General features: G+C 42.3%; 1 protein-coding gene across 4 annotated transcripts in view; it reads left to right on the top strand.

Moving 5' to 3' along the window:
• Positions 1-2,031: 2,031 nt before the first annotated feature.
• Positions 2,032-24,649, top strand: part of LOC118587086 (zinc finger protein 426) — a 29,908-nt gene continuing 7,290 nt past the window's right edge. Inside the window, exons 1-3 of one of the 4 annotated variants that reach the window (XM_036192716.1) lie at positions 2,032-2,089; positions 21,914-22,037; positions 23,335-23,417. In XM_036192716.1, the coding sequence (XP_036048609.1) occupies positions 22,013-22,037; positions 23,335-23,417 (108 nt within the window). In that variant the 5' untranslated portion in view covers positions 2,032-2,089; positions 21,914-22,012. Of the gene's footprint in view, positions 2,090-7,592; positions 7,623-18,377; positions 19,810-21,913; positions 22,038-23,334; positions 23,418-24,649 lie in introns of those variants that run through there. The other 3 variants (XM_036192718.1, XM_036192717.1, XM_036192719.1) reach the window with 3 other exon arrangements.

Here is a 24,649-nt window from a genome sequence, read left to right as displayed (position 1 = left end):
TTTGCATACAGATTCCCATCACTCACTTCCTACGTGAGCACAACAATTACAGAGACCTAGAAGGGAGTGCACCATTATATTGACATAGAAGAAAATCAAAGTAACAATTGATGTTATAGAGGATTTAATATATTTGCTGAGAAGATACTAAATCACACAAAGTAGAATTTAGCTAAGGAAGTGAGTGCTGCAGCTGCACACACCCCCATACCCCAAACTTAGTAGTGTGCTACTCAAGCCTGGTAGAGATAAGCAAATTCATGATTCATGATGTAAATGTTTGTTCACCAGGCCTAACTGGTCAGCCATTAGGCTCACCCCAAAGAAAGTGCCTTTAACAGGCAGATCCAGGGGCCCATGCAGGGTCACAATGGACGTTAAGTCCTCGCCTGCTGTGAATTCCCAGTTCTGTTCTTGAGAAAAGCATAATTCTGTTGAAAGGGCAACATGACCCTAGGTCACATCTGTTTGAAAAGAGCAACACTGGTGTACTTAAATAATTTTGGCAATGTTTTGGCTTTGTAAATCATCTCTCTGTCCAGGTGGCTAGACTTGCAGTCTCCTGTCTCTTGTATAAATGTTCAAAGTGTAAGCTGGGACCTAAAAGATTTAAGGATGACTGTGTGTAAAATGCATAACCCCAAAGTATATATAAGTTAGCAAATTTTCTATTTGAGGCCAGCTTTTATTCGGGTGTTAGCCCCATTTGGCAGTGTGCTTAATAAAGAGCTTTTCCTTCAGTTTTAAGTGTTTAATGATTGAGAAATCTTATTGGCATATTGTTTCTATGGCAACACAAGTCCCTGACTGAACAAATTTATGGCAGAGGGGGCAAAATGGGTCTCTTGATCACAGCCATAAATTCATTGAAGTTCATCAGAAAGTGGAGTAGCATCTCCTTTCCCCTTTTATGTGAGCTGGTCTTTACTCAGTTTAACCAATGGAAGTCAAGAGAATTCAGTTCTGGAAGTTCCTCAAAAGGCTTCTAATAACATAGTTCTCAGCTACTGAACTGTAGGGTTGTTAAGCCTTTCATGTATCATGGGAGCGTCAGTATCCAACAGTAGAACTGTTTGAACGACTGCGCATTCGTTTTTCCTGTGACCTGAGATGACAACAAACAAGATTTGCATAAAACAGAACCGAGAACCGGGGAAACAATTGCTGGGAAAGATTAAGATAGGGTTAGGAGAATGCTAAGACCCACTCAGTAATTATTTTAGGATTTCCAGTCCAAAACCTCCAGCATCTCAAATTCCTCCAGTGGCTCCTGAGCTTAGAGGAATGGGCTGAAGGGGAGTCAGTCGATCTGTTGAAGCACCCTTTATTGTTGCAAACTACCCAACGCAATCCCAACACCTTGAGAGGTCCAGATAATTGCGGAAGCGAGACTGCCTTCCGCTCCTACTGAATTAGGTTGCTCTGGAAAGCCAGGGTTTTACCGCGACGGAGGCAGGCAGAAGGTTTCTGATGCGCTTCCTGTGGGCGGAGTACCAACAGGAAACCTTGTGGTGGGCGGGCTCACGTTACAGGGCGGGGCGCCACCGATGACTTCCGCTCCCACCCCTAGCCCGGCCCACAGCCTGGGTTCCAATTCTCTCCCCTTCGAGGCCACCATTGGCTCCAGCTCCCGCCGTGAAGTTACCCCGGCGCCTCCGCCCCCATACTGCGAAGAAACCAGAATTCTGATAAAGGGAATGCAATGAAGTAGGATCCCAGCCCCGCTCCGCAGCAAAGGCAGCGCGAGCGGAAGTGACGTCGGGCCGCGGCCGTCTGGCCCCCGTCTGCAGGGGGCGTTGCCTGGAGGTTGTTGGGGGGGACTCAGGGCGAGGGTGCTGAGCTCTGCCCCGCGCGTCCTCCGGACGAGGCCCAGGCTGAGGCTCTCAGGCTGTCAGTCTCCGGGTGGAAGGTGCCCAGAGGGCGCGTCTGGGGTGTCTGCATCTCCCGCTCTTCAAAAGCCGCCAAAGCAACTTTTATGAAAAAAAGCTGGTTGTTTTATGTTTTTGTTTTTCTCCTCAGAAGGGAACGAATTTTCGCTGGAGTAGTTGGAGTGACCAGCATCATAAACCTTGTGATTTCAGCGCCTTTGGTGAGCACTTAGTGAACGGTGGCTTTTGGAAAAGGCCGTATTCCTTTAAAAAATTAGAAACGAATGTCTCGGGTGAAAACTTGACTCTTATTGGTGTGTGTGTGTGTGTGTGTGTGTGTGTGTGTGTGTGTGTTTTGACATAGAGTGTACGTCTTTCTCGTGAGAGTATAAACGTTGGTAGAACTCAAGTCCATTTAAGAAAACTCAGCCGAGTATGGCTGTGCATGTCTCAAATCTCAGCATTCAGGATGCAAGAGGATTTCTATGAATTCCAGGTTAGCCTGGTATACATAATGAGTTCCAGGCTAACCAGTGCTACATAGTGAAACACTGTATTAAAAAACAAGCAAAAACCCAACAAACAATAATACTAGGCTGTTCTGTACAAAGTTCCTCGGCCTGTGTTTGTTTCTCATCCCTTTTGTATCTCTCTTGTGCTAATGATCAAATCCAGGACCTTGTGCATGCTACAAATATTTTCTCTTAGGTCTTACGCCTGTTCATCACTAAACTACTTAAAAATATGGACCTCACAGAAAAAATGGGGGAAGCTTTATTAAAAATCGTAGAATTAACTGTTAACATTGATAAATTAGTGTTCTCTCTCCCACAACATTCCCTCCCTATTTCTCTTTTAAAAAAAAAAAAAAAAATCTTAAATGTACTTGCATATTAGATGGTTCAGAATCTGTTGTGATACATTCATCTTTTTGCAGAAGTTTGTTTGCTCTTCCCTCTAATAGATAAATATATTGTGTGGTGATTGATTTGCTAAGAGGTAAACTGAAAATAAAGGGGAACATGGCAGGGTTGTGGTGGCACTTGCCTTTAAGAGGCAGGCGGATCTCTGAGTTCGAGGACAGCAAGGGCTACACAGAGAAACCCTGTCTTGAAAAACAAAACAAAATTACTAGATTTTGATCAAGAAAGTTAGAGGATAGAGTTGGGTATGCAGCTCAGTTGGTAGAGTGTTTGCCTATTATGTACAAATCCCTAGGTTCAATCTCTAATACCATATAAACTTGAGTGTAGTCGCCCACACTCCTGGAATCCCAACACTTAATCCATAGAAGCAGGAGGATTAGGAGTTCAAGGTCGTCCTTGCTATATAGTAAATTGTAGGCCAGCCTGGATCACATAAGATCTTGTCTCTTAAAAAAAAAAAAAAAGAAACGCCCTTTTCTTTTTCTGCTCTCTCTCCTCCGTGCGGCCTCTCCTTCTCCCTCTCCCCCTCTCTCCTCCTTTCTCTCCCAATAAAGCTCTAGAAAGGTTAAAAAAGAAACCATATTAAAAACCAGTTGGGCATTTAGCTCAGTAGTAGAACACTTGCCTAGCATGTGTGAAGCACCACACACACACACACACACACACACACACACACACAATCCTGAAAATTAAAAATTATGCAATGTGATATCTGATTTATAAACATTCAGAGTTCTACACATTGTTTAAAAGAAATAAAAAGCCGGGTATTAGTGGCACACACCTTTAATCCCAGCACTTGGGAGGCAGAGGCAGGCAGATCTCTGTGAGTTCGAGGCCAGCCTGGGCTACCAAGTGAGTTCCAAGAAAGGCGCAAAGCTACGCAGAGAAACCCTGTCTCAAAAAAACCATAAAAAACAGCAACATCAAAAACCAGACAAACAAACCAAAAAAAACCAACAAGCTCCTGGGTGTGTGGAGGTGTATAATCCATTCAGGATTTCCGTATTGTGCTGGGCTTGGCGGCAGACACCTGCAATCCCAACAGCTGAGCAGTAGAGGCAAGAGTATCACTGCAAGCTGAGGTCCCCCTGGACAAACCAAGACCTTGTGTCAAAAAATAAACCCAAAAGATGTCTATATAATTACCAGTTAATTGGCTGTATACATGTAGTAGACAAGCTGTCATACATGGTTGAACAGCTAGGTGCAGCTTTCCCTTTTTTGAGGCAGGTGTCATGTAGTTCAGGCAAGTCTTAAGCTTATTTTTGGCTAAGGTTGGCCTTGAATTTGGACTCCTACTACCATCTCCCAAGTGCTAGCTCCAAAGATTATGTGGAAGATAATTGGTAGATAGCACATACTTGGATTATGTTTTATAGGGAGGCATCTAGCTGTTGGCCTAATTTTGGTGCTCTCTGAAGGCCCTGCCTGTCAGAGCACTTTGCCTGTTTGCGGTGCACCAGGCCACAACCCCAGTACTTTGTTTTACAGAGGCTTTATCCCTTATCCTTTCAAATAAAAAATGTGCAGGCTGACGGTTTGAGAGGAGGAGTGTCTTGGGCCCTGGCTCCCATCCATTAGTCACCTGCAGTGAATACATGTCCCCGCCTTTTTTTTTTTTAAATGTGTCCATGCTCATACCTTAATGATGGTGACATGAAGGAAGACTTTGTGCAGTTGATTCTTTCCTCCTATGTGGGTTCTAGTGACCCAACTCAGGTAGACAGGCTTATGCTGCAAGTGCCTTTAGCCAATTTGTCAGCCTTTTTATCCCTCCTCCCTTGTATTTATGGAGGTGTATTGTCAGAGTAAGCTTTTAAGGGCGAGTGTTCTGGGTCAGAGGACATATGTACACTTTATTTTGACATACATTAATCTTTCTCTCCTTTTTCCAGGTCTTACCTGTATAGCAATTTCTGAATCAATTTTTTAACTTCATTTGAAACTTATTCTGGGAAAATAAACAGATTTTTAGTTGTAACTACAAGGCATTTGTTTTGAAAAGGGAAATCACTTGGCCATTTCAAGTGAATAAGAGCACTCACCTGTGTTCTCAGAAGCTGTATTTGCATGGGTGATCTGTCTTCTAGTGCTTGGGCAACTGAGGCTAGAAGAAAATCATTGAGTGATGTCTACCTCTAATACTAGGACTTGGGAAACTGAGGCAGGAAATCACAAGTTGGAGGCCACCAGCATTACGTAGTGAGAGTCTATATTGTTTGGGGATGATTTTATTTACAAGTGTTATTTAATTTTTGCTTTGTAATCTTGCTCTGGTGAATGGTTCTTTCTCTGTGTCTCCTCCTCCTCTCTTTCCCCAAGCAGCTTTTTTACTGGCTGTGAATTCAAAAGAGTAAAATAAAGGGGCTTTTAAACTTCAGGTTTTAGGTTTTCCAAAAATATTTATTTATTTGTTTGTTTATTTATTGATCTTACTGTGTTGTGTAGGTCAGCCTTGGACCCTATCCTCTTACCTCCAGCTCCCCAGCATTGTGAGTATAGGTGTGTCCACCTTGAGTTAATGATTTCAGAATGAGCCCCATTCATGAGCTTCAAATACAGTGTAATTTAGATTATGTGAGTAAATCAGTCTTTACATTTTAATTTATGGTTTTTGAGATAGATTCCTGCTGTGTAGCCCTAGATGGCCTGGAACTCACTATGTAACTGATTTTTCCTCTTGCCTTATGACTACTGAGATTTATATATTTCTATATGTCTGCAATTTAATGTGAATAATATAAAGTATATATGTGATAAATTTTGTCATGTGTAAGTAATAAAATAGTTCTTTATTTTCACCTAATTCAAAATCCATTTTTATGTAGTTAATTTTCATGGGTCAGACAGACACAGATGGCACCCTGCTGTGTTTTAGTGCAGCTTTGGTGTTATGGCTCCATAGTCAAAGCCCCTATACAATGCTGAATATTGCTGCTAATTCTATTCAATCAACAACATGTAAATACTTTTTACTTATATATTAGCTAATGTATTCCTTTTAGTGCCTGTTTCTTTTTATTTAATTTATTAGTGTGTGTGATGTGGGTGTGTGGGTATGTGCGTACAGATCAGAGGACAATTTTATAGAGTTGATTCTCTCCCTGCCCTATTACCTGATGTGGGTTCTGGGGGTTGAGCTCAGGTCAACAGGCTTGCATCTCATCAGAACCATCTCATTAGCTCTTCTGTGCCTATTTCTACAGCTTCTTAGCTGTACTGTGCCTCACTCTTCTAGCTCGGACACAGCATACTTTTCCAGTCTGCCTTTGAGGTACCACAGTAGCTTTGTCATCACACATAGTCCATCCAAACATCTTTTTGTTTTGTTTTAATTTTTCAAGACAGGGTTTCTCTGTATAGTTTTGGTGCCTGTCCTGGATCTTGCTCCATAGACCAGGCTGGCCTCAAACTCACAGAGATCTGCCTGGGTCTGCCTCCTGAGTGCTGGGTTTAAAGGCGTGTGCCACTGCTGCCTGGCTTCAGACAACGTCTTAACTGTATACACTTTTCTCTAGGACCACAAGTAGGACATTGATATTGTCTTCCAGGATTTTCATTTGGCATACTTCATTTTTACATTTTATGTGTGTGTGTGTGTGTGTGTGTGTGTGTGTGTGTGTGTGTATGTCTATGTATGGGGTGCTTGCACTCAATGTAGGAGTGCCACAGCATTTATGGAAATTGATTGTCTGTTACAAACCTCTGGGTTCCAGGGATAGAACTCAGCTTTTCAGGCTTGGCAGCAAGTACCTTTATCCACTGAACCATTTCACTGGCCCTGGCACAATATTAAAATGACACACACACACACACACAAATGCAACATCTTTTACTCACTCATCCTTTCCTTTATTTTTTAATTACACTTATTTGGGGGGTTGTTGAGATCAGGGGGCACCTTGGGAGAGTTGGTTCTCTCCTTCCACCCTGTGGGGCCTTGGAATTGTTGGTGAGTACCTTTTTCTACTGAGCTGTGTTGCTGGCCATGCCGTTTTAGTTCTGGTGGGATACATCCTTATTTTAAAATTTTATTGAGAAATTGAAACTAACAGCTAATCATGTTAGTGTCCTTTGATACTTCTTCACTGTAGAGGTTTCATCAATATTTCTTATGCCTTGTGGTGTATCTGCCCCAGATAGCCTTTTGTTGCCATACTCTTGTGATATAAGAAATTGCCCTTCTCAGCTTTGAGCCGTATATCAAGATAGCAAATGACGTGCCTACTGGGCTATCTGAGAAAAGGTTATCACAAATAGAGTCTTTGACTCTTCATACCCAGCTGCCCATAATACTCCAGGTCGTGGATATCCCATAAATCTGGCATGGATATTAAAGCCCAAGCCAGTTGCCGGTGGTGTATCAAATCTGGGCCCTCTGATAAATTACAGCTGTAGGAACAGTGCCTCGTGTTCCCAGTCCCTGTACCTAGGTGGAGGTCTCCGAGACTCCTAGACTTTACAAGGAGCCGCTTGGGTTCATGTGTGAACAGCAATGAGAGTTCACGTGCTATAGGAGGGTGCTGCTGCGTTATGAATGCACCTTAGCCTTAATGTCCTGCATAAAGGACAAGTGCAGGACTAGCACATTGTTCAAACTTTAGATTGTTGTCCTTAGCATTAATGCTGTGCTCAACCAGCTACCCCATTCTTACATGTAAACTGGGGAACAGTTGTTAAGCATATTCTCCTTTGTTAACTATAGTGTCATATTTGGTTTTATTTTGAAACAGGACTCAGGCTGACCTTGAACTCTTTGTGTAGCTGAGGATGACCCTAAACTCATGGACTTCCTATCTCCACCTCCTAAGTGCTGGAATTCCAAGTCTGTATCACCATACCTTACTCTTATTACCACATTTTGTGAGCACATTTCCCCCTTTTTAACAGCATCTTTGGTTTTCAACTGGGGTCCCTAGTAAACAGCATATATATTTCTCTTTGCTTATCTTCCCATGTTCTCCATAATGAAACTGTATCCAGTGTGCAGTGGTCACGTGAGTTTTTTTCTCACTAGGTACCTCTCTCCATCATCTGCAGGTTGCTGAGTGAAATGAACAGTATAATGGTCCCCTTATCTATAAGAGAGACTTCTTTTTTAATAAATGTGTTTTAAAATCATTTAATTATTTGAGTATTTTGTATGTATGCATGTGTATTTTTATGTGTTTAGATACTCATGTGGAACTAAGAAGTCAATATCTGTGTCTTCACCTATCTTAATTCTTGAGATAGGGTTAAAACTATAGCTCACCATTTTGGTTAGACTATCTGGCTAACAGATAGTCTATGGGTATAGTGATAACTCATGAGTTTGTTTAATACTATGTCTATTTAGCAGAGTAATAGTGGTAGGTTTCCTCCTATAGTCTGTGACCAACTGGCCACAGGTTCTTGGTTCTGATAGTGCCAGGTCTGGGTTCCATTTTATGTGAAGGTCTTAAGTCCAATTGGAAAGTGTCGGGTTACTCCTGTAACATTTGTACCGCTAGTGGTTGCATCACTGGGCATATCTTGCCAGAGTGGACATTATTGTACCTTGCAGAGAGTTCATAGCTGGATAAGATTGGTGATTCCAGGACTGAAGAGATGGCTCAGCAGTTAAAAGCACTAGCTCCTCTTCCAGAGGACCCAGGTTCAATTCTCAGCACTCACATGGCAGGTTACACCTATCTGTAACTCTAGTTCCAGCACATTTGACATGATATTCTCAGACATACATACAGGCAAAACACCAGTGAACATAAAAATAAATTACATATTAAAAAAAAAGGTTGACCATCATCCCCCTCCACTCCCCAATAGCATGCGTAGCACTCAGCACTAAAAGCTAGTCAGCAGGGTTGAAGCTTCCAGGTTAATAGCAGTTTGATTTTTTTTCATGTTCTGTGCCTCAAGTATGTGGTATCTTCAACAATAGGGTCTTATTCTCAAGTTTTGAAGAGTAGCCAAAAGCAGTGGCAATAGTTTATAATGTTTGGAGGTCTGTGTAACACCACCAAAAGAGGTAGTCCATTCTTGGCACTGACTTTTTTATTTGTTAGCCTGTGGTATATCCAGTGGGGACATTGTTGCCTGGCTACAGGGTAATTCTATTTATACTTATACAAGTATAAATTTTAGGAGGTTAGGCTTCTATGCAGTGTCTTCAAAAGGCTTTTAATGTTGCCTTTTCCCATACTCCCTCTTCTATTCTGCCCTTCTATCCCTGCTTTATTTAACCCATCCTGTTGGAGTAGTCATTTTTTTCCCTTTGTGATATGATGGTTAGCTTTTAATTGTCAACTTCTCCACCTGGAATCACCTGGAAAGAATCTAAGAAGGAATTGTGTAAATCAGATTGACCTGTGAGCATGTCTATGGGGGCATTGTCTTGATTGTTGATTCCTATAGCAAGTCCCAGCCTGTTGAAGGTGCCATCATTCCCTGATTTGGGGCAGAAGAGCAAGCAACCAAAGATCCATTCATTTCTCTGCTCTTGATTGTCAATGTGATGTGAAAAGCTGTTTGAATTCATGCTTAGACTTCCCCTAGGTGATAGACTATAGATTCTAATTGTAAGCCAGGTAAACCCATCATCCCTTAAGTTGCTTTTGGTAAGATTGTTTAGTCCAGGGCCAGTGGGTGACTTAGTGTGCAAAAACATTTGTCATGCAAGACTTGGAACCTGAGTTTGATCCCTGGAACCCACAGTGGAAGGAGAGAACCAGCTCCTGAAAGTTGTCCTCTGACCTCCGCATATGCATGCCTACATATGCACACACAATAATAAATATTTCTTAGGTCTCTAGTGCTTATTGAATGAATGATAGGATTTTTGACTGCCCACAGAGGAAGTAGAGATTGTGCCATTCCAGCTGCATCCTGCTCTCTGTATATTTCTTATAGAGAGCAGACAAGGGTATTGCAAAATTATGTTTTAATAACCAATGTTCTCAACACTTAACTTTGATCAAATAGCTGCAAGAGTATAATTCTAGCACTTCGGAAACTAAGAGGAGGGTAGAAAGTTCAAGGCCACCCTGGGCCCTTATGCAAGATTGAAAACATTTTCTTGATTTTAGATAGAGATGTCTGATCTGTTTTCTTGGGTGTTGGTGGCAAAACAGAGTGGTTAGTGAACTGGGCTCCAAACCTTGTCATGTGTCTAATGAACTCTTTCTAGTTATATGGATCTTGTTTTGCTTTGTTTTTTGTTTGTTTTTCAAGGTTGTCTTTAACCTCACTGTATAGCCAGGAATGACCTTGAACTGGGCCTCTTGCCACATCCCTCAAATTAGGAATATAGATGTGCTTTGTCATATGTGGCTCTCAAGTTAGATTTATAAACCTGTGGGAGCTAAGTTAGTCTGTTCTGCTCATCTTTTATAGCTGCGTAACCCAGATGACAAGTGTTAGCATTCCCAGTTGCTGATTAAAACACTGAGTTGTGGTATTAGAATGATGGCTTTGCAGTTAAGAGCATTTGCTGTTCTTCGAGAGGATCCAAGTTTAGTTCCCAGCACCTAAGTCAGACCATCAGTAATTCTAGTTTCAAAGTACCTGACAACTTCTTGGCCTCTACAGGCACTTTGACACATGTGGTGTGTGTGCTCTTTTGCACATGCATGCATAAACAAAACACACACACACACACACACACACACACACACACACACACACTCAATTGAGTTAGCAGGAATAAAGGTGCACATTTGTAATCTGGCATTTGGGATGATCAAAAAGAGAAAGAAGACCGGTAAGATGGCTCAGTGGTCAAGGTGCTTGGTGCCAAGCCTGACATCCTGAGCTCAATCCTTGGGACCCACATGGTGGAAGAAGAGAACCACCTCCCACAGCTTGTCCTCTGACCTCCACATGGGTGCCATGGGCACACCCACTTATTCATACAGCAATAACAAAAACTTTACAAAAGGGTAGTGAGATGACTCAGCGGGTAAAGCTTGTGGGTAAAAATTGCTGTGTGAGCCTGATCTGAAGTTAATCCCTGAACCCCACAGTTGAGAGAGAGAACCAGCGTCCCAGATTTGTTTGCTTGCCATCTTTTGTATACCATGGCACATGTACGTGCACACAGCACACACACTAATAATAATGATTAATAATATATAAAAGACCAGTGAGATGACTCAGCAGCTGAAGGTGCCTACTCCCAAGTCTGACAGCTCAACTTCAATCCCTAGAGCTCACAGTAAGAGAGCCTATTTCTAAACGTTGCCTTCTACTTCTGCACATGCTCAGTCATACACCTATTGGGGACCAGCCTCAGCAGTTTCGAGGGGCTTGAAGAGCAGGGATGTCTGACAGGTACAAGAAAAAGGACTCAGACACATGGGTTGGTGCAAACTGACGAGTATTGTCAGATCTGGAGATGTGCATCTTTTCTGCCTCTTCCCGATCGGACTCAATCCGTCTTTTATTGTAATAATGCAAGGAAATAGGGGATGAGAAAATTCAACAGGTTATTGGGTTTTTCATAATAGTTACAAAAATTCTTTTTGGAAATCAGCAAAGTGTACCCCGTGCCCCTTGATTGCACATAGAAGTTCCCAGGCAGAAAGCCAAAGCATACCGGCTTATTCTCTTGCAGGTTAGTAATTATCAGAACACCTGAGGCAGTCACCCCAGAGGCCATCTACTTGCAGTTACTCAGAAAGCACAGAAGTACAGCAGTGGTTTAAGGTACCAGACTGCCAGCTTCTTCTCAGCTTAAGTCCTTCATCACTCTGTAATTCATCACATTGTCTTCTAACTACTTCTGGACAGCTCTTGTCTTTTATCCCATCTGTATGTCACTCCGTCTACAGTTTTCTGCCACCAGCCTTCTGGGTTTTAAATGATTTCTTCTTTGGGACTATGCTTAGCATGCGCTGGCAGAGTTCTCGGGTCATCTAAGGTTGAATTTTGCATAAACACTAAATTTAATTCAGCCTGCCTCTGAATCGCATCCCATATGCTATAGTTCTGAACTTTGCATTCTGTACAATTGTTCCATGCCTGAAGAGCTTCCTCAGGCCTCAGAGTTTTCCCATGACCTGCATAACAGCTTCAACTCCTTCACTGTCACAATTTCAATGTCATTTCTAATGTCATGGAAACCACCGCAGGAGAGAGAAAGAAAATCATAAAGAACAAGTAGATTAGGAAGATTACAAGAACCAGTAACAGTTGGATGGGTGGGAACATGACATGCATAGGCCATAAAGCCTGCCCTCGGGACACAAGGGTTGTTTTCTCCCTGGCCCACAGAAGGCAGGCTTAGTAGACTATCCAGGGGGCAGACCCAGAGGGATTGATGTGCTCGTTCTTGGGCACCTCCAGCACAGACTCCACTGGCAACACATTAGGCTTTTCATATGCCATCTCCGGCCTCTTCCCCTTTTTGTTTTAGTTGGAGGGTGCGAATATCCACCATTAGAGCAGAGATAGTGAACAAAGTAGTCCTCTGAGGACTGGAAAGAGAATTGAAACAATTAGAAAAAGACCTCCAGCGACGGCAACATTATAGATGCATGTATTTTAATTCAAACTGCCAGTATGAGATTGCACTGTGGATGTAGAAGCAGCAGCAACTTTAAGAGAGGAGGAACCTACAAGTGACTTACTAATTTCAGCATTTTGGTGATGTAAATGAGTAATATCCATAGAAAAGATAGATCCCAACACCCTGAATATGTTTTTGGATAGTATCCCAGTTATGCTGGGATGCATTATACTGAAGGAGAGTGATACAAATCCATTTATTTAAACATAGAGTGGCATTGTACCACCAATATAATCTTGATATTTTGTATCTCATTTTCAATAAACACTACTGCTTCTTCCAAAGCATTAAGTTTATCCTCAAGACCTCTATCTGTTCTTTCCTGAATCATTAATGTCACATTAGCATTCCTAGAGAGCTGATCAATAAGATGTGTGGAATGCACCTCCTTCATAAGAGGTGGTAGACATATAGCAAAAGAAGAAACTATACCTGTAAGTGCAGTAATACCCAAAATAAGAGCGGTGACAAAGCCCTTAGGCCAAACAAGAGCAATGTAGCTTGATGTAAAGCTTCCAAGCCAGGATTAGCAAACCATGTCCATTAACAGCATTAACAGCAACTGGCAGAAGCAAATGAGGAGGCTGACGCAAAATAAGGAAACTACCCTAAGGAGTGGAAGAAAGGCAGTTAGATAAAACACAGTTAATACAAGAAACATGGTAAATGCCATTGCCATTCAGAGCAGATTGTAACTCCTTGTCCGTCCCTGCAGAGAGTGCTATATGGAGCACCCACATAGGCCTGTACAGGCGCAGAAGTTTGTTTGACATTGGAGTGTGGCCTCACCAACCTATGTGTTGTTGTAAAAAGTCTACATAAAGTAAGTTGAAAAGGAAATGATTGAGAAAGATAAAAAGGTTGAAAACCAGGTGGAACCCAGCCAGGAGGATTACCAGGCATTGGCAGACGAAGATGGAAGATGAGAGTCTCCCTTTATGTAGCTCAACTGATCAAGCTGGGACTTGTAGTCAAAACTCGGACTGCTAACAGACCAGTCCTTTAGCAAGAAAGAGGAAGTATTGAAAGGTTTCAGAGAAACAGTTTTCTATGCAAAACCACAAAACCACTGAAGCAGATAGCCATCATCAGGAACCTTTGTCCAAGCACTCCTCAATTCCCCAGCATCCGAGCAAGGATGTAAGCGAGAAGGAAGGGCAGAGGGAGTCTAGTCTGCTCAAAGGCTGAGCACCCTCGAGCAGGAAGAAAAAGCTTCAAAAACCAAACATCTCTATTGTGAACCTGATCAGAATGGTGTAATGGAGAAGGACAATCAGAAATTAACTGTCATTCCTGTAACTGAAAACATCCTGGGTGATTTAAAGCAACAGTAACACAGATAGGAAGTCAGCTAAACCAGAGTAGTTGTTACCTTTAAACATCTCTTCTTTTTCTTTTTTTTTTTCCTCCAGAGCTGAGGACCGAACCCAGGGCCTTGCTCTTGCTGGGCAAGCAAACATTCTACCACTGAGCTAAATCCCCAACCCCTCTTCTTTTAAATATGTATTATTCTCTCCTCCAAAGCAAATGAGTATTATTAATAGTAACCTTCATAGGACCATCTTTCCAAGTAGCATGATGAAAAAGAGGAGGATCAGGCAAATAAGTCCAATGATGAGCTGTAGAAGAAACCGCAGCAGCAAATACCTGCAACACAAGCAGTGAGAAAACAGCCAAAAGGATGTTGAGATGAGCCACCAGTATCCCCAACTTCTCCACGTTCTTCTTAGCCTGCTGAATTAATTCAGAAAGTTTGTCAAGAGTAGGCAGTGGGACAGGAGAAGTGCTTCCCTGTACATTCAGAGGAGCAGAGGCGAAAGTCAAAACTTTATCCAGCTGCTGGGCCATATTAGGAAGCAGGCTCTGACGCAGGCGCCTCTGACGCTGCTTGGGGTTTAGCCGGGGCTTTTTCGGCAGGGTCGATGGGATCAGCAGCTTAGGGTCTGGTGAGACCATTTGGTATCCAAACTGGTGACTCAGCATCCTGTGAAAACATACAAGCGTATCTTTCAGAGGATAGCAAAATGCCTGGACCTTTTTAGGTTGAGGAAAGTACATCTTTTTCTTTCATCAAAGGTTTAGGCAAGACGTTGGATTCTCAAAAAAAATTTTTTTTATATTAGAACATCCCTCAGAATCTTTATTAAGGTAATTAAGCACAAAAAGTGCATGATGAAGCAAATGAGGAGGAGAAAGATACTTAAAGTCTCCTGTAGTTTTTGTATTTGCATTTTTAATGACTCATTTGATCTCTCCATTATGGCTTGTCCTTGAGGGTTATAAGGAATCCCAGTGGTATGTTTAATGTAAAATTTGAGGCAAAAATCTTGAAAAGCCTTTGCAGTTCAGGCTGGACCATTATCAGTCTTTATATGTTTAGGCATTCCCATAAGTGCAAAAGCTGCAGAGAGATGCTGCACAACATCCTTATAGGCCTCTCCTGTTCTGGCTGGGTAAAAACAAGTCCAGAGCAAGTGTCCATACAGACACGTACATAAAAAAGCTTTCCAAAAGAAGGCACATGTGTCATCCACCTGTCATAATATTCTAGGTGACAGTCCTCATGGGTTTACCCCAGGAGGGAGTGAAGTTTGGTGAGTGGGACAGTGAGGACAAGTTTTAACAATTTGTCTAGCTTGTTCTCTGGTCAAAGAAAATTGGTATCTCAGGGCTTGTGAATTTTGATGATGCAATTGGTAGGATGCGAAGGCCTCTTCAATAGGGTCCACCACCAAGTGAGTAAGCACATCAACTCGTGGTTTCCTTCCACAAGGGGATGCCCTATAAAGTAAGAACTAGTTTTAGCCTGTACCAAGCTTTGAAGCTGGAGCAACAATGCATTAATTGAGGATTTATCCATATTAATAACTGTAGTTTTAATATTAGGAAAAAGAATAAAAATATAATGTGAATCAGTATGTAAGTTTAAAGCCTCTTTACATGAGTCAATGCCTTCACCATAGCAAAAATCTCTGCTTTTCAAGCTGATGTAAATTTAGTTTTATCAGTAACAACTGCAGCCTTACCATTAAATGAGCCATCAGTAAATATAAGATGAGCATTATTCAAGGGCTCATAAGAATATTTAGATGGAAAAATCAGAGATTGCAGTTGTAAAAATTGTAACACAGGGTGTGATGACAAATGATATAGAAGTGTCCCAGCAAAAGCTATAAATGCTATAGCAAAATTTTCAGAATTTGCCATTAACCAATCACCCTGTTCAGCAGTAAAGGGAGCAATAATAAAATCTGCATCTTTTCCCAAAATTTTTAAAACCTTTTTTTTTTTTTGTCTTTAATTATTAACTGGGAATGGAGGTCATAATAAGCAGATAATACTTTTGGTCTGGATACAGGTAAATGTAACCATTTAAGAGGACCCTGTTTTTGCCAAATAACTCCTGTGGGGATAAATCTGGTCCTTAGAATTATTAGATCACATGGTAAGTCAAAGTCATACCTGTTTATTAGTTGATTATTAAAGGCTTGTTCTACTAAATGTAAAGCCTCCAATTCCTCTTGGGTCATGTCTCTTTGATTTTGGATTAGAATCCCCTTTAAGGATATCAAATAGAGGTTTTAATTGTCTGGTAGTTAATTTTAAATATGGCCTTACCCAATTTATTTTCCCTAGTAATTTTTCAAAATCATTAAGGGTTTTTTAAGGGCTTAATATCTAATTTTAAGGGTCTATATATTATAACATCTTTTGTAATAATTCTGTCTAAATAATTATAAGGAGGATTCTTTTGTATTTTATCAGGAACTATCTTTAAGCCATAAACCTGTAATTGAGTAACTAATTCTGTTAATGACTGCTTCAGGACCTGTGGATCAGAGCTGGCAAGCAAGATATCATCCATATAATGACATATTATTACAGGGGAGGAGTTCCTGACCTTTAAGACGTGGTCAAATTTTTGGCACAATGTAGGGGAATTCTTTATTACCTGAGGTAAAACCTTCCATTGATATCTCTGATAAAGTCTTTGTAAATTAATTGGTGGAAGGCTGAAAGCAAATCTTTTTTATCATTTGAATGAAGGGAGATAGTGAAAAAACAATCTTGTAAATCTATGATAATGATGGGAAAAATTTTAGGCATAACATTAGGAGAGGAGAGTCCAGGTTGTAGGGCTCTCATGTCTTCCATAGTAGCATTTGCCTCTCTTAAATCCTGCAATAATCTCCATTTTCCTGATTCCTTTTATAACAAAGATAGGAGTACTCCATGTTCTAGTACTTCCTTCTAGCTGTCCTTTTTGCAATTGTTCCTCTACCAAATCTTGTGTTGTCTGGATCTTGTCTCCATAAAGGTGCCATTGATCGACCCAGACAGGGTTGTCAGATTTCCAAGTAATCTTATCTGCTGTTAAAGCAGCAGCCCCTACTGAAAAGGCTGAAGCCCATTCCATATCTCTCCAATTTTTGATTAACTGGGACTGGTTCAGTACGCCCTTGCAGGTTTTTCCCAGCCCTTTTTTTTTTTTTTGCTTGAAATCCCGTTTTTTACATGTCTGAGAATAGGGTCTGATGCAGAAATCAGATAGGTACCCATCTGATCCAGGATATCTCTTCCCCATAATGGAAAAGGCAAAGAGGGCACCACATATGACTGGAAGGTGCCAGCTGTTTCACCATCCTTCCATTGCAGGATGGTGGCACTCTGAGCCACATTGGATGCCTGTCCTACCCCTGTAAGGGAGGCAGCCGTAGCCTGAACCGGCCATGATGAAGGCCAGTCTTTTGATGAGATACAAGAGACATCTGCACCAGTGTCCATAAGACCACTCATATTTTCCCCTGTCACCTCTAGGGTCTTTAATGGCCTTTCCTGCTTAATTTTTTTTACCCAAAAGATATAATCATTGGAGCTGAAACTTGCATTGTCCCTAGGCTGCTGAGTAATATCTATACCTTTTTTAAGATAAGAAAGTAAGAGCAATTGTGCAATTGGTTGGCCTTTGTGAATCATAGTAGTTTTTGAATCTGGTTGAATCATTATTTGTAGTTCTCTGGTATAATCAGAGTCAATCACCCCTGGTAACACTTTTATTCTCTGCTTTAAGGTTGAGCTTCTCCCCAAAATTAATCCTACAGTCCCCTTAGGGAGAGGTCCAAAAATTCCTGTAGGGATTTTAACAGCCCCCTAGTCAGGGGTTAATATAACTGTAGTGGAGGAACTGAGGTCCAATCTTGCACTCCCTGGGGAGGCCCTATACAAAGAGTCGATGGTCCTTATGGGAGAAATGGATTGTTGACTGATGTCTCCATTATTTGGGGGGCCTGGGGCAGGGCCCATTTCTGGTTTCCCTGGTAAGGCACAGGTGCTGTTCCCAGTGGCTACCCATTCTTAGGAAATTTAGAATTATAATCTCTTTGTCAATGATACCCCTTCGGACAATGTGGGCAAGGTGTAGCAGGAACTTGTTCCATACTGGTGGTAACAAACTGAGTCCCCTGTCCTTGAGGACAGGTTCTACTAATATGTCCAGTTGCTCCATGCTTGAAGCAAGCTCCAGGTGGTCCGGGGTGTCCCCCTTTTTGTTTTAGTTGGAGTGGCATCCCAGGTACCCTTCCCTGGATTGTAACTGCAAAAGCAGTTGTACCATAGAGGGAGAAAACATCAAAGCGGATCATCTGCCATCACTCTCTCTTAGGTTTAAGTAGAGCTTGGCAAGTTCTGTTAGCATTTTCATACACTAACTGTTTCAGTGTTATATCAGTGGCACCTGCATTGGCCACTGATTTCTCCACAGCATCATGAGTCTAGCCACAACATCTGCATATGGTTCATTGACTCCTTGCTTAACAGCAGACCATGGCTGGGGTCAAGAATCATTGGAGGGTAGTGAGCGCTATACAGAATGGCAGCAGAAGAAATTTTCTTCAGTATGGGCAAAGGAATTTTAATCTGTTGGTCTACCGAGGCCCATTTTCCTTGTCCCTTATATAAGGGAAAGCCCAAGTCTTCTTCCTCTTCAGGTTTAATATCTTTGGTGGCAAGCAAGGCCCTTATCTCATCATCATAAGCAGACCTCCACAGGAGGAATTGTCCCCCTGTTAAGCATGACCTGGCCAAAATAGTCCAATCTGTAGGTAGCAGGTGGCTTCCCAAGACATTATTAAGGAGAGGGCATATGGTGCTGTGGGCCCTATTTTGAGCAACCTTCCTTCAGTTCCCTTTGGAACTTCCTGCCCACGACCGTCATAGGGAAAGCCAGCAGCTTCTCCCCTTGTGCTCCAGCTTCTGTCAGCGAGCCATGAGCGAGATCGTGGCCCTGTCTTTTTAAGGCCTTTTTTATTAGTGGTTTTTATTTTGAGGGGCTGTCTCAAAGGAGGCCAATCAGGATTAAGATACTTGGCCACTTCTTCCTCAAAAGCATCCTCAGGATCTAATGGCTCATCATCATCATCCAAGGAGTCAGATTCTGAGTCAGGGCTTGAAACCTCAACAATACAAGCCTTATTTTCCTCTTTTCCTTTCCCTGGTGGGGTCTCCCCTGAGGAAGCATACAAAGGCGATTTTTTTTTTCCTCAGTAAGAGGAGCTAACTCTCCCTCTGCTGCTGAAGTTTGCCCTGATGTGGGTAGTTCAGGCAACTCAGCATAAGTCATTGCTTGTTTAACAATGAACCAGTAAAGCAAAGCATTTTCTGGCATATCAGAATCATCAGTCTCCTCTTTGTGCTCAGCCAGCCAGTTTCTTATATCATTTCCTACTTTTTTCCACAGTTTAGAAACTAGAGTTCCTTTTTCAGGTAACCAAGGGCTAGTTTTTCTAATAAAAATGATAAATTATTTCAAACTGCCCTTTTCAAACTGAATTCCCCTTTTAAATAACAGTCTTTTTAGTATTTTCTTGTATATATGATCTTCAGTAGATTCCACCTGTCACATTTTTATTAAATTCCTGTTCACCTTTCTCAGCCTTGTTCTTTGACTGAGGGATCTGCGGTTTCCCCCAAACAGGTTCCTTACCAGACTGGAGGCACAATGCTTACCCTAGGGTCTTCCCTTTGAGCCCCATGTTGTTATGTGCCAGTTGCCGGGGACCCAGCCTCAGCAGTTTCGAGGGTCTCGAAGAGCAGGGATGTCTGACAGGTGCAAGACACATGGGTTGGTGCAAGCTGACGAGTCTTGTCAGATCTGGAGATGTGCATCTTTTCCGCCTCCTCCCGATCCGACTCAACCCCAGTCTTTTATTGTAATAATGCAAGGAAATAGGGGATGAGAAATTCAACAGGTTATTGGGTTTTTCATAATAGTTACAAAAGTTCTTTTTGGAAATCAGCAAAGTGTACCCCGTGCCCCTTGATTGCACATAGAAGTTCCCAGGCAGAAAGCCAAAGCATACCGGCTTATTCTCTTGCAGGTTAGTAATTATCAGAACACCTGAGGCAGTCACCCCAGAGGCCATCTACTTGCAGTTACTCAGAAAGCACAGAAGTACAGCAGTGGTTTAAGGTACCAGACTGCCAGCTTCTTCTCAGCTTAAGTCCTTCATCACTCTGTAATTCATCACGTTGTCTTCTAACTACTTCTGGACTGCTCGGTCCACCTCCAGCATCCAGGGTCCAGGAACCAAGAGAAACCTCTCCTCTGGATCCTGGGTCTTCAGGGTCCTCCCTCAGCCCCGCCTTATGGGTGTGACCATTACCGAAGCCTCAATGGGGGTTGGAACTTCCAGGCCAAGGCTGGAATGGCTACCCACTACAGACAGGGGTGAAAAAAATTAAACATATGAAACACTATTCCTACCTGTTATTACCTAAGGAAGGAATGCTGTTGGTACTTTCCTATAATCTTAAGGTTTGAGAAATTGAATGGGAAGATTGCTGTGAGTTTGAAGCTAGCCTAGGTTATCTAGTAAGATCTTGTTTCGGGCAACTAATCAAAAACCCTAAAGCCAAAAACTGAAAAGATGGTTCTCTGAAAAGATCTATAAAATAGGTGTTGAATAGGTCTGATTTTGCCCTAGCTTTTCCTGTACTGGGGGGAAGGCATGTCTTTTGAGTTCATATTTCCTACCATGACCTTGCAGAGGTTGCTTATTGCTTAAATTGTATTCTGAGATTCCCCCTGCCCAAATACCTTAACATTTAAAACTGGGATATAGGTCAGTGGTAGAACTCGTGTCTACCCTGCATGAGATCCTGATTTCCACACCTGTAAAACAGAATTGAATACTGAACAAAAATCTACCTGAAAACAAAAGAATTATTTTGGGACCATAAAGATAGCTTAGTGTTTAAGAACATTTGCTGTGGATCTGAGAGCCTCATGTATCAAACCAGGTATCCAGTTAACATCTGTAACTCCAGTCCTAAGGAAGGATGGCGACAAGAGGATCACTGGAGCTTGCTGGCTTTCAGCATAGCTGAGAAAATGTGAGCCCCAGGTTCAGAGAAAGACAGCACTTTAAGTGAATGGATGAAGAAAGATAGGAAAGGGTATCAGACACCTCCTGGCCACTACATGAGCACATAAACAGAAGACATACAAATAAATAAGAAAATAACAATCTGCTTGTTGTACTTATAACTTTACCACTCATTAAAGATAAGAGCAAATTTGCATACTAATGAAAGAAACTCTTAACCTGCCTTCAAGTCCTGCATCATCATTTTTTAACTGGTTGGTAAATGAGCAATCGCTAATGTTCTCAGAGTATAGATCCTTTCCTGTTTTGTTCTGTCTTAAATTTTATGATTGTTTTCTCTCTGTGTGTATATAATGCATGACGTAGGGAGAAGGGTACACATACTACTTCCCAAGTGGAGATCAGAAGACAGTTTATAGAGTTGGTTCTTTTCTTCCACCTTTACATGGATCCTGGAGATCAAACTTAAGCTTACATTGTCTGGAGGCAAGTGCCTTTACCTGCTTAGCCATTTTGCCAGCTCCCTTTTTTTTTTTTTTTTTTTTTTTTAGGCAAGGTTTACTGGCATGTAGGTGGAGTTTTCTGTCCCTCCAGCCCACTCCCAAATAACCACACAGCGACTTACTATTAATCATAAATGCTTGGCTGGTAGCTGAGGCTTGTTACTAAATAGCTCTTTCAACTAAACCCATATTTCTTATCTATGCTCTGCTGCATGGCGGTACTTTTTATCAGCATGGCATGTTCTTCTCCTGCTTCCTCTGCATCTTGCTGGCGACTCTGCCCTTCTTCATCCTCATACTCTCTTTTTGTCCACAAGACCTGCCTAAACTCTACCTGCTTAGCTGTTGACCATTAGCTCTTTATTAAACCAACGAGAACAACAAATTTTCACAGTATACAAAAAGATTGTTCCACAGCACTGGCATTGCAATCATGCACCACTATACTTGGCTTTGAATGTAGGTCTTTTTAGTGCAGTTATATTTACTGTGAAGGCTGGTCATAATGATAATTGAATACATGCACACATACATACACATACATGCATACACACACACACTCCTTGCACAGTGTACTACATAGCATTTCTCAGTAAATGACAGTTAGTATCACTAGAATTCATGTTTCATAGACACGTTAACTAATGATTGATACTACAGGAGTACTAATGGTTGTGTACAACAGGTAATGCAGAGTGCTTCTGTCCACTGAAACTCAGCAGCTGCACTAAAGTGATGATAACCCCAGTCAAAGGAGTATTAAGACACACTTCCATGTTACAGAATGGCAGCAACTGATTCATCCCACGGTAAGGTCTGATGATTCTGTGTCTTAGAAGAATTCCTAAGGATCCTCTAGGGATTCCCAGCACTGTGGTCTGGGTCAGAATAGTTTATGTTGATGATTCTTTTTTTTTTTTTTTCCCCGAGACAGGGTTTCTCTGTGCAGCTTTGCACATTTCCTGGAACTCACTTGGTAGCCCAGGCTGGCCTCGAACTCACAGAGATCCACCTGCCTCTGCCTTCTAAGTGCTGGGATTAAAGGCATGTGCTACCACCACCCGGCTTTTTTTTTTTTTTTTTAAGATTTATTTATTTATTATGTATACATTATTCTGCCTGCATGTGTCCCTGCAGGCCAGAAAAGGACACCAGATCTCATTACCCGTGGTTGTGAGCCACTATGTGGGTGCTGGGAATTGAACTCAGGACCTCTGGAAGAGCAGCCAGTGCTCTTAACCGCTGAGCCATCTCTCCAGCCCAGATTTTATTTATTTTTATATGTATGCATGTTTGTCAATGCATCATGTATGTGTAGTGCCCATGGAGGCCAGAAGAGGGTGTCAGATGGGGCTGAACAGTTCTGAGCTGCCATGTAGGTGCTGGGAATTGAACCTGGGTCCGCTAGAAGACACATCAGTGCTCTTAGTCACTGAACCGTCTCTCCATCCGCCAACACTTTTCTTTTTTGAGATAGGGCCCCATGCAGCTCATGGTGGCCTTGAATTTGCTAGGTAACTGATGATAGCCTTGAATTTCTGATCCTTTTGCTTCCACCTCTTGAACTGGGCTGACAGGTATGCACCATCACACCCATTTTTATGCTGAAATGGAACATGGAACTCCACGCATGCTAGACAAGTACCGTACTGACTGAGCTCCAGCTCCAGCCCTGATAAAGTAGTGTTTTCAGGGCATAAAGCTGCTTTACTTGTGAAATGAGGCTGTTGTTAATAGTTATCCTAATAAGCAGCATTCCTTGTCATCCTTCTTTCAGGTTGTAGATGGGACAGGACTGTTCTAGCATTCTGTGGTATGTAGGGGTGGGGAAGAGCACTGTGTGTGTGTGTGTGTGTGTGTGTGTGTGTGTGTGTGTGTGAGAGAGAGAGAGAGAGAGAGAGAGAGAGAGAGAGAGAGAGAGAGAAGGAACGAGTGAGAGAGAGGGAGGAGAGAGGGATATATTGAGAAATAAGGTGGAAAATAGGGAGACATCAGTCTGTAGTTAGATTGATTACATAGGGCTTTTGTAGCAGGTGGAGTGACTTCTGTGCCTTTGAATGAGACTCTGGACCACTGAGTGTTCATACCTGCTTCCTTTCCCTTAAGATCTTTCAGGGGACTCAGTCTGCCTTCAGCAAGGAAAGGTATCAGCAGAAAGGATGTTGATTGACTGCCTGACAAATTATCAGGTAAAAAAATACACACATATACACACTTTCAAAATGTTCTACCTGTAGACAGTTTCCTCTAGACAAACTTGTTTCTAAGGCAAACAGGGCCTCACCTAAGGATCTTGTTCCCTGGGAGTTAGAGGCTGTCATAGTTTGCCATTTGTTGCCATGATAAACATAGGGCGGGGGCGGGGTGGGGTGGGGAGAAAGGGTTCATTTCAGTTTACACTTCTCAGATCATAATCCAACACTGAGGGAAGCCAAGGCTGGAACTTGAGGCAGGAACTGAAGCAGAGACCATTGGTGGAATCTGTTTCCTGGCTCATGCCCCTGGCTTGCTCAGCCACCTTTCTAATACATCCCAGGCCCACCTGCCCAGGAATGGTACCACCCGCAGCAGGCTGGGCCTTCATCAATCGCCAATCAAGAACATGCCCCACAGGCCATTCTGATGAAGGCAGTTTCTCAGTTGAGACTCCCTTTTCCCAGACACGTCTAGGTTTGTGTCACATTGACAGTGGCTGTGACAAAAACTGTCCTGTTAGTGAGTTGGAAACTTACAGTTAATCTTCTTGACTTTTCAGTAATAACCTGGTTTTACCTTCATGGTGTCAACTCATGTTTCTTTCTTTTCTTTTTTTTTTTTAAGATTTATTTATTATGTATAAAGTGTTCTGCCTGCATGTGTCCCTGCAGGTCAGAAGAGGGCACCAGATCTCATTATAGATGGTTGTGAGCCACCATGTGGTTGCTGAGAATTGAACTCAGGACCTCTGGAAGAGCAGTCAGTGCTCTTAACCTCTGAGCCATCTCTTCTGCCCTCATGTTTGTTTGTTTGATTTTATTTTTGGCTTTTTGAGACAAGGTTTCTTTATGTAGCCCTGGTTATCCTGGAACTCACTCTGTAGACCAGGCTGGCTTCAAACTCACAGAGATTCGCCTGCCTCTGCCTCCTGAGTGCTGCGATTAAAGACACACACCACCATCACTCTGCTTCCTCGTTTATCTTTTATTATTACATTTGTGTGTGTGTGTGTGTGTGTGTGTGTGCGCGCGCGTGTATACACACCCATGAATGTGTAGATGCAAATGTTTATATGAGCACATGCCACAGTGCGTGGACTCAGAGGACAGCTTGCAAAAGTCAGCTCTCTCCTTGCATCATTTGTGTCTGAGGGTCACACTCAGGTCATCAGGCATGGTGGCATGTAACTTTACCCACTGAGCCATCTTGCTGGCCCCTGGTCAAC

This window comes from Onychomys torridus, chromosome 7 (assembly GCF_903995425.1).
Source record: "Onychomys torridus chromosome 7, mOncTor1.1, whole genome shotgun sequence".
Lineage (NCBI taxonomy): Eukaryota > Metazoa > Chordata > Mammalia > Rodentia > Cricetidae > Onychomys > Onychomys torridus.
This window is presented reverse-complemented; position numbering and strand designations above follow the sequence as displayed.